An 11,180-nucleotide genomic window follows, 5' to 3' on the forward strand; every position below is an offset into this window, starting at 1 on the left:
AAGTTTTAGAAGCAGGTGGAGAAAAATATAGGTACCTGCAAACATACCCCTCTGCTCCCCCCTCCCCTCATGCATGCACTGATACAAAATTGTGTTAGCTCGGTAAATAGGCTTAATTCCTGTAAATATATCTCAGGATTTTAGGTATACTTTTTCACGCTGTAAGATTTCAATACAAAACCAGTTTAATCTAACCCAGCTCACTCTGATTATTATTAGAAACTCATTATTTGAGGACATCTATCTTTACAGTAACTATGCACCATTAAGGAGCACAATGCCCATAATTGTTTAAAAAAGCCATGGGGGGGGGGGAAGGGGGAAGGGAGAAGAGGATCAGGAGGAGGGAGAAGGTAACCAAGGGAGGTTTTGCAATTAGAGTAACATCATCTACTCTGTTTTGCTCACTGGAATGTTTACACATTAATGAACTAAGTTTAAAGTTTCCTCCGTCCAAAATCACAACTGAGTGGCTCACTATATCTTTAAGTAACACATGCATTTTGGTTCTGATGGTTTTAAAATGTGTTCTTACATCCACCAAGAAAAATTTAAAAAGCCCTATTTATACCATCATACAGCTTTGMTGCCTCAGGAGAGAAATTTTAGAGTTTAAGCACTACAAATACGGCTAATGCCTACTGTTTTCTTGGGGAATGGATTTGTTGCACACCTGAAAAACCAAAGTCAATAAAAATTGCAGGGACTCAGCACCTCCGATAACTTAGCACCCAGGAGTGGGACCCTGAACTGCACTTGCTGAGAGGCAGTACCATAGTACATACACAACATTATCTCAGCTACTCGGAGCCTTCGAGCTCTAACTGCAGCTCTTCCAGCAGCTCCAGAGCAGACAGCAACACTACAGGTGCGCGGCATTCAACTAAAGTTCATGCCAGCAACATCCTTTACTGTATCTAAAGAGGCTGACATCTGGGGGGGGGAGTGTGTTCTGCTCATTACTTATTCAAGAAATAACAAAACATCTTTCTTTAATCAGGGGTGAAAATTACTGCTTCTAAATGAATATTAGTGTCACAGCTTGTCCATTAGTCTTTAACACATATATAATCTGCCTAGTGATGGAAGAAATATCATATTATAACTCTTTGAACATTAGTAACTAGGGAAAACTTTAGAAATGTCATTTATTAAGGCTCTGGTTATTCACAATCTCTACAAGCACATAATCAGACATGTTTTACCTAGACCTAACATACATACATACATAYATATTTGTTTTGTTTAAGAAAAAAAGCAAACCTTAAAACAAAGGCTTCTCAAATTTAGTTAACTAAATCTATGGCTCAACAAAGATGTTCTCTGCGTATTAAGAGATGCCTTCCACATGACTGTCTGGCTGACAAATGCTAGGGGCCAAACAATGAGAAGTGCTCATACCTCTCATTACATGGGATTCACTGAGTTTCAGCTTCAGCTCTCTACCAACAATAACATTAACCCAGAAATAGATGACATTTCTCAACAGGAGTACCATGGTATCAGCTATGTTAACATTACCACTGAAGATGTTAAATGCAAAGCAGAAAAATACACAGTGTTGTCGCAAAGAGAACTTTTGTACAGGACAGGAGTATGAAATGAAAAGTCAAAGAACAAAATGAAAAATCAATGATTTAAAAAAAAGGTTAATTGCTGCACTTGCTGCAGTTTCCAAAATATCTTTATTCCAGCTTTTATCTAAGGCGGCGGTAAGAAATAAAGAATTATCAGCAATTCTATACAGATATGAAAAATTACTAAGTATCTTTAAAATAGAAGATCTGCCTGATATTTATAGTGTGTTCAATATAGCATGAGCACAGATAAGTAGTTAATAATATAAAGCTGCAGATCTAACAACAGTAAACACAAAAATGGATTCCATAAACTAAGTTGACTAGCCATTGCCAAAGTGTACATTCAGCTGAAGAGTTAGGAAATTTAGTCTCCTTCAGTATTAAGAAATCTGAATTTTGCTAGTTCAAACCAAATCAAGCCATTTTCTGACTGGAGATATCCGGTTCATATATTGTCAAAGGTGACTTTAATCCTATCTTACTTTTATAAAAAAAACAAAACACACTATTTTCATTTTGAGTTTCTCTATTTTGATCATGTATATAACCTATCAATTAAGTACGAAGATCTTCAGCAAACTCCATATATATTTTAAATAATGAAACAATTTTACAGAGAGTGCAGAATATAATTCAGAGAAATATATGGTCCAAACTGAACTGGCACATACAGCAACATTCACTATTCTTTTCCAGCTACAAGAGGAAACAGAATTGTATTCATATACCAGGAAAGTATTTCTACAATACTGTATATAGTGATGTGGTCCACAAATGCCAACAACAAGGGACTGAAAATAGGATCAATTCTTTTCCTTCTCAGAAACAATCTTGTAAGCATCCGAGTTCCGAAAGACATAAAAGAACAGTTACTTTTCTGAGTTCTTTTGATATCTCTCTTCATGGTGGGGCTATCCATGAGTGATGGGAGAAATCTCTTTTGAAAGTAAATGGTGCACCTTCAAGTGTGTTCAGATACGTCTTTGCTGTTCCTTTCTGTGTTTCTCAAGCTTTACTTGAAAAGGATGCTTGATTTGGTTTAGGCATCACAATGGGATACCTTCTATCAGGCAGCACTTGCAAGCCTTATTCTTCCAGGATAGAACCTGACTGTTTCTTTCTGTACGTCAACACAGGAGGGTGAAGTAATCAGCCAGGTCTAAGAAAGACAGGTTAAGTTAACCTGTTTGTCAGAATCTGTGATGAATAAGTTCATTCTTTTAACGTGGCCACGCTAAGCGGCAAAGTATATAAATAGCTACTTTTCATCTAAAAGCACAGCTATCACAGAAGTTTGCATAGCAGGGCTATCAGCTCATATTGGTTAAAATGTTTATATTGATACTATTGTAAGAGATTAATCATTCTGGCATATAACTTAATCCTTCCCATCCACCCTCTGTTGTCACTCAGTAATGTAAAGTAATTGTTGGCTCTTCCCCTCGCCGTGTCTCCAGAAGACACATACATGCTTTAACATATGCTGTACTGTCTATGAGTATCTCTGCAGCAGTACAGTTCCTGTAGTTTTATTAAGTGATATTTCAAGCTCACTATATAAATGCTTTTTTCTTTTTTTTTTTCTTTCTCTTTTTTATTAATGACTTGCTTGTATACTAGAATGGAGAAGACAGGGGGTGGGAAAAACTCTCAGAGGAAAATAGTGATGTTATTTGCAAAATACTAGAAGGGAAACAGCAGTTTGAAATAAATCAGGAAAAAAACCCTTCAGTGAGAGTGTGAAGATACATTTCTCCCGCAAGCCCCAGTAAACCACCAGTTCCTGCCCCTTCTCCCATCTCCTCTCAATATTCATGTCATTCAGATTAGCAGGAGTCACACAAACACGTATTAATGTGCCCCTTAAGTATTTCATCAAACTGAAGATGAAAAACAGAAAGTTTAGTTATGACCCATAGCAGGAAATCATTCATTCAGACCTGCATAAATTAGATGTGAGACAGCTATCTTAGATCATGAAGTTTGACCAAAGTATGCTCTTACTGCTAGAGTATTAATGCAAATAAGATACAGATTACTGAAACCAATTTATCACCACCAATCTATAACCAGCTTGACACATGCACACTTTCAAGAATACAACACAAAAATTGTGGCATACATCTTCACGCATTGAGCGATTCACATACAGAAATGAACCATTTGCTTTAACAAAGAGTATATGGCATGTTAAAAGTAGAATAAGAAAGGGTTAAAAATAGATCACAAAGTCCCAGAAATATGCGATTTCAAGGAACCTGGAGCAAAAATAGACTTGCATCAAAGTTTGCTATCATATCAAAATAATCTCAGCTTTTTTCTCCACATCGTTTCTGAGATATTTCAAATTTAATTAACAACATACTAGCAATAGTTGTATTTTAAAGAACATAAAAACTATACTTGCAATAACAGAGTTAAATAATATGATTGATAATTGCTACTTCAATGTTTCATGGCACATTAGACTGCACATTTAATAACATATTATAAAAAATTTTAAAAAAGCAAGTGACATGACAGTCATCTGCAGTTGCATTATTTTTAATTATAGCTAAGCAGATGAAACTTTTCCATATGAAGAAAAAGCACTTTAAAGAACATAAAGTTGTATCCATTATTTAAATATAATAATGCAAGGCTTTTCTTTCTATTGTTCAAATACAATAGCCATTGTAGCAAGAAGTGTTGCTTATAGGATTAAACAGATAGTTTAGTATTATGATATGTTTGACAGGTCCCAGTACTAGCACTATAGGAACAGACATACAATATTGTTATTAACCATACTATGCATGTCAGTACTTTGTAGCAATATAACTCATAAAAAGGGAAGCATTAACTCCCCATTTTCATCCCTGTGGACGACTATGTATCCTCCTGATCAGTGGTGCTTTCTGCAGGTTGCATGTTTTAGTACCCTTCCCATTCTCCAAACTGACCCGTCAGAGCCCAGTTTCCCTCCCAGTTTCTCAGGACTTCGGTACCCAAGACTGACTGACTATTTCTCTTTCCATTTTACCCTCATTGGTTACACAGTTAGACCAACATCAACAGGTATTTAGAAGCAATAGTAGAGAAGTCCACTTGTATTTAGTAGGTTGTTGCAATTACAGATTATCTTCTAAAAAACCCACAATACATACACACATATTCTCTTTAACATTCTGATCAGGGGGGTGGTGGTACAATTATTAAAGGACTGAAAGCCTTAGATTTCCTTTGACCTCCATTACAGTCTAGGACTCTCTGCTCCTTGAAGGATAAGATTATATTTGTCGAACCTATGGTAACATATTGCAAGTGGATTTGCTCTGTTCTTCTGTGTTAGCTATCATCCTTTAAAGCAATGCAGTTCCACTAAGGGAGCTGTATATGTTGTTTTGAGTTGTTTTTTTTTTAAGGAAAATAGAAGGATCTTAAGGAATTTTTTTATGCTTACATTTTTCACACATACTAAAAAAAATATCATTGACATAGGGTGAAAAGGTCACATGGCTCATAAAAATGGAAGCAAATACTCTAGTAAGATTTTTTCACCTGGAAAATATCCCTATATCTAATTCTATTTATTGGAGGGTTTTTTATTATTATTTTAGCAACAAAAAACTCCAGGCCCTTTCCCAGCCTAGAGTTCCCTGAAGTGATCTTTCCCATAAGGAAGATAAGTTTTCACTTAGAGGATAGCATCTCTAGCAGCAAGAGTTTAATACTCTGCAACAATATCAGGGATACGCAATCCTGAATTTACAGCTCTTCAAATTACTTTTATAGCTATACTGTTCATTTTGGATCAGATGCTTATCTAAAATTCCATATATTTTGGTAGCCATAATATCTGATTTTAAACAGCTTCCAATGAGCCAAAGAACAGTACTAAAAAAAAAAAAAATCCATGAAAAAGCCACACTGGGCCAGATTCTAGGAGCTGTAAATCACTGTAGCTCTTTAAAGCTAAACCATTTTACACCAGCTAAGGATTGAGTCCAACATGCACAATTCCACTCCAAAGTTGATCTTATTTCCACAGGCATAGTGTTTTGCTTCTCTTCTGCTCTGATAATAACAAATGAAATTTTCTAATTAGTTTATACCAAATTCTTTTAATAGTTTTTTTATGCCTTTCGTTATCAATGACTCAGGAGGGAAAAAAAGTGCTGATTGATCAATTCATCAGGCTTTATTGATGCACAATATTCTCCAATACTTCAGAAATGTCTGCAGAACAATTTCCTCCAATCCTAAGATCAATGAATCAATTTAAAATCCCAGTAATTAAATTTATCAACTCCGTATCAATACATCTGGTACTTTATGAAAGTATTATATGAAGTTTGTTCTCTTAAGGGATATATTGATTGAGGGCAAAGAGCCAAATAGTTCTATTATTAGATCTGGGAATGCTAGATCAAAACTCACTCTGTTATAAACAACATACAAATGTTTCATATACACAGATCTCATGCTGATTCTGTACCATTAAACCCACTCCTAACAAGCAGATAAGCCTATTAATTGATGATTAAGACTACAGGAAGATCAGTCATTATATTCAATGCTTCTTGTATGCATCCATTCAACAAACATATTGACAGCAACCATGCAGAATCATTTTCCTCTAGGAATCRTATTTAAAGGAAAGGAGGAGACCATCTAAACAAAAGCAGATTTCAAACCTTCTTCATGCAGCATAAAACAGCCTTACTTAATTAATTAAATTTTGAAACTGAAGCTTTACAGTCTGAAAGAGATTAACATCTTTCTCCATTGCATATAGTACTGTTATTAATTGAAAGGTGAAAAATAAAGCCTAAAGATAACACAGCTGATAAAATCCATATTAAAAACAAAACAAGGAAACAAACACTGTCCAAGTGTTTTTACAGTTTAATTTTTAAAGGGCTAGAACACAAACTATTCTGAAACATAATTTTAGCTACTGTCCCTTACTGTATATGCGTAAGCAAGTAGGGCACAAAAGTTCATGAAGTGCCATTTTAATAATCAATTATTAGAAAAAGAGTAGTAGTTAATTTTATAATCAAGAAAAAAAAAGAAACATTTTTGACTCTCCTTAAACATAAATGTATTTTAAAGATTAAAAAACAGCTAATGACTTAAGATTGTCATTTTTTCCCTGTGAATTGTACGATGAAGATATTAATAACAATACACTCTTCATACTTCTAAAATCCTGCTATAATTAGGGAAGCAGACATCCCTGTGTTTGCACAGATGTTCCAATAAATAAAAACAATTTGATCCTCTACTGAAGGTACTAACAAAAACCCCAAACCCAACAGATTCATGTAGGAGTCACATCCTGTTACAAACATCAAACAACAATGAGCCTTTATTACCATGCTACGATTCCTTCATTTCTAACATGATTAATTAGCAAGCATAACACTCACCAAAACTCCCACCACGCTTCTGTTTGCTGCCTATTAGCAAATGGGTCTCTATCAAGTATCCATAAGCGGTATTAGTCTCATTTATGACAGTGGAGAAAAGAAGTCAAAGCATCCTGTTTTAAGACTTCACTCATACCTTAACCAAAAAGGGGAAAAGAAAAAAAAGAAAGAAAGAAAGAAAGAAAGAAAAAGAAAACCTACCTCTTTCTTTCTTTTAGTCTGAGGGATTCCTTGATAATCCAAATACAAACTTCATTCAAAATGAAAAACTTTTTAAAGAGTTGCTAAACAATTCAAATGGTTGAAAATAAAAGTAGGTAAGGAAAAAGATCAGTTTAGACTTTGCATTGATCTTTTTTACTTGAAACTTCAACTTTATATTCAATTTGAAATACACTGCTTCTGGTGAGAATGAAAGCATGGTTCACATGTCAAAAATGGAAACAAAAAGAGGATGAGAAGGAGAAGACACACTTAACAGGACTGTTAGCATGTTTTAAGCTGTGCAAACAGATGTCTCCAAATGCATCTCACTTGCAATAAACATTACTTTGGCAGTAAAAGAAACTTTGCTTTATGGGGAGGAGAGGTAAAACAAAGATTACAAATACAGGAGGAGAAGCAAGACTGAAATTAGAGAAAAAAAAAAAATCTGAAATTGCCTCCTCAAGCTGAACTCTATAAATACCATCACAAAAACAACAGAAAAAGGCTCAGTTTGAAAGCAACAGATGTATTCCTGAACAAGAAAAATATCCCTGTTGAAATAACGTACAGGCATAGAGAGAGTTTTCTTACTTTAAAAGTATGAAAACAGATGCATGTGTGGGAAAGTTAAACTTTCAACAGAAAATAAAAATTAGGCAGAAGATCTGATACCTCCTTGGTTTACTAGCTCCGTATCACGGATACTTGATGATTTTGTCACGCCCAGAGTGGAGTCATTTTTAAGTGTAAATCAGTCCAACTCTCTCCAGCTTTTTCAATTTTATAAATTTGGGATCAAAAACATCAAAGCAGCTTCCACTTCGGACCTAACTTTTAGAGGATCAATGTGACAAGTCACTGCTTGATAGATGTTTCTCTTGATAAACGACTTGTTCAAAAGAGACATTGTAGCTTTCATTTCCTGACCACAACACACTTTTAATTTGCAACAGCAGAGCTGCTCGAGTGTGACTAGTTCCCACTTTCCAGCCTTTCAGGATTGTGGCACTGTCAGGCCACATACATGGGCAAAACAAAAACTCAGAAAGAGGTGCATCCGCAGCAAGGATTGTAGCGAAACTTTTCCCCAACTAGGAACCTGATTATGCCTGATTTCTCTTAACAGTGGGCTTTAAAACCCCCCTCCCAGCCACCTCCAATCCCTAACATTTTCGGGAAAGGGGAAAAAGAGAGGAGAAATTGTATTTGGAAATATATACTTAAGGGCCATAGTGTATACATATAGCTCCCTAACACCACCGTGTTTATTATACAGATATATATTACTGCTACTATAATTATTATTATTATCTGGGAATCACATTTAACAGTCCAAACCGTCCACACCATCCAATTTCAGCTCTCAGCATACTGTCCGATTCCCGATTTAAAATTTATAAATGTAATATCCTCCTCATCACAAGCAGCAGTCCAATCTGCTCTGAATATATATTACAGCTTTAACATCACAGAGGGAAATCTCCCATCTGGCAATCACATTCGCTCCAACAGCTCTAGGAAAAAAAAAAAAAAAAAAAAAAAATGTTCTGCTCTCGCTCACCCTCCTCCTTAAAACATTTCTCAGGGCAAATTATGTGCATCTAAAATAAACAGTCGCCTTATTGATCGCTTCAAAGTCAACAAGTTCTAAATGCAAAATGCAATCAGATCATTCCCATCGTATAGCACCCAGGATATGTTTAGCAATATAGTCACCTACAGCGCCAAAATAGGAGTGTACATTGTGCAACTGCTCTCTCAATCTTTCTTGCATTCAGATATGTTATTACGAGAGATCATCAGCCACACATGCCAGACCTCCCCCTTATCCCGAACACACACACTCCTAGGGTCTCTCTCCATCCGTATTTGTTGCTACCACACGCTATTAAAAGTGAACGTACCCCCCTTTTGGTTGCACAAAACAGACTAATAGTCGCTTCTGTTGTTAGTTCTTTAGCCTTAAYTGAATACCGAGAGGTGCATCCACTGCACCACAAGGAGATCTATTGAAATTTCCCATGCTCCATTTTATGTGACTTTTTTTGGAGGAGGGGGTGGCGTGGGGGGCTGGAGAGTGACCATTAAAATGAAGCCAGTTTCAGCACCTGATTATTTCATTCTGTTACACGTYGAGAACAGAGCAGTGGGAACCAGACACTTGTAAACTGAGCATAAAATACCACTTATTAAACAGTCGATCACAACAGTATTTTTGTTTGTTTACATGCAAAACATTCCCCCACCCCCACATCAGTTAAAACCTCCAGCAGATGATTAGGCTAAAAGTAAGAGAGGGAAAAGCAGCTGGAGTTCAAATAAATACTCAAATATTACTAGTTTGAAATAGGAAAAGATACATTTTAGGAATGCATGGGTGAGTATATAGACACATAGGTGTATGTATGCATTGCTACGCGTTTTCCCCTTCTCCAGTCACCGAGTTTTACTAATTTACATACCACTGGAGTTCAGTGGTGTATATAGTGCACTGCTAGTAACATGCAACTTTAGGTTTTACAACTGAGATCAATACAATGGACAAAATTAATGCTGTAACCAAAGCAGAAATGATAAACAAATGATAGCAAGAGAAAAAAAATGCTTATATATATATACATATACACACACAAGTGAAAATTTACTATTAAACATTAGGTATTTATTACAATATATTTGCATGCAGAGTCCTCGGTGCGTTATCATGCTATTTAAATTTGTCTTTGCTATTTAGATGCAAAGGAAGTAGATCCCAAAACGGACATACCATAAACACTGGTGCTACTGATCATTTCTTGCTGGCAGCACAAAAAGCTGAATTGGATTTTTCACAAGCAGGAATTCCAAAGGTTGCTTTTCATTAAAGCCACTTTTCCTCTCAGCTATCAAATGTCACTGCCTTGAAACGTGGGCCCTTTCGTCAGGTATTCATTTAACCTACATGCATATAATTAAGTGGGAAAGCAACATCAACAAAAAGGGGATCTCAGATCACAAGAGAAGAAAGAAAGGGGGGAAAAAAAAGCACATGACCAGGAATGCAAGTCCATGTCAATTCCACTCACTCCCATTGAAACTACCAAGAGCTCCGGGGAGGACAGTAATAGGATCAGTGCGTTGTATATACCATTAAATTATACATCTTTCTCCCCGGTCCGAGCCAACAATACGCCCACCACGCCGTACCCCCTCCAAGCTGATGTGCTTACATTTTACTGCAACAGCTCCTCTGACACATTCGTGCCCCCCCCTCCCGCCCAGCTAAGAAACGGCAATTTAAACCCAACTTTTGTTTTGCAAGATTCTTATTTGCACTTATTTACTCAGAAGTTAGTTGCCTCGAAGTCTAGCCCCGCGTTACCTACAGTTTATTATTTTTAACGCAACTTAAAAATAAATCCAATTAGRAGGAGGAGGTGGGGAGAGAGCTCGCAATCGCGAACTCTTAATATGCCTACTATTGTTGGCAACGATCAAGGAGGAAAAACCATGCACTGCAATTGTATATCTGTACTTTCCAGACTACGATTAGGAAAGCAGAGCGGAGTATTTAGTATCAAAAAGCGATTGCGAATTAGACAAAATATTTCGGGCACAGCGGGCGATTAAAAAATACATGGCTGTCTTGGAGTGCTTTTAGATTAAATAAAATTTAAAACGGCGGTAGGAAGACTGAAAAAAAGATTCTCTTACCTGGAGATTTGGTACGAGAACCCGATAGGTTAGAGTAGCATCGATCCGACGTGTTTGCTGATGAATGGGGGCTCGGGTTAAGTGAAGGTGCCTATGATTTGAAATCATTCCAAGTTTTTGAAGGGAAGACTGACTGCAGCCTCTGCCATGTTGGAATTTCAAACCCAAAACAGCTGCTTTGCAAGGAGCCAGCATGCTAGCAGCTGGACGCCTGCGCAGAGCGCCGCCGAGCCAAATTCAAATCACTTTCACGCGAAGAGCCAAAGATCAGTTTTCAAAGGGGGAG

General features: G+C 36.6%; 1 protein-coding gene across 1 annotated transcript in view; it reads right to left on the minus strand.

Annotated features, from left to right (window-relative positions):
- FIGN (fidgetin, microtubule severing factor) overlaps positions 1-11,089 on the minus strand; it is a 96,869-nt gene extending 85,780 nt beyond the window's left edge. Inside the window, exon 1 of the mRNA XM_026091184.1 lies at positions 10,895-11,089. Within this exon, the coding sequence (XP_025946969.1) occupies positions 10,895-11,089 (195 nt within the window). The remainder of the gene's footprint in view (positions 1-10,894) is intronic.
- Between the last annotated feature and the right edge of the window lie 91 nt (positions 11,090-11,180).

Source organism: Apteryx rowi, unplaced genomic scaffold (assembly GCF_003343035.1).
Source record: "Apteryx rowi isolate R43461 unplaced genomic scaffold, aptRow1 scaffold_121, whole genome shotgun sequence".
In the NCBI taxonomy this organism is placed as follows: Eukaryota; Metazoa; Chordata; class Aves; order Apterygiformes; family Apterygidae; genus Apteryx; species Apteryx rowi.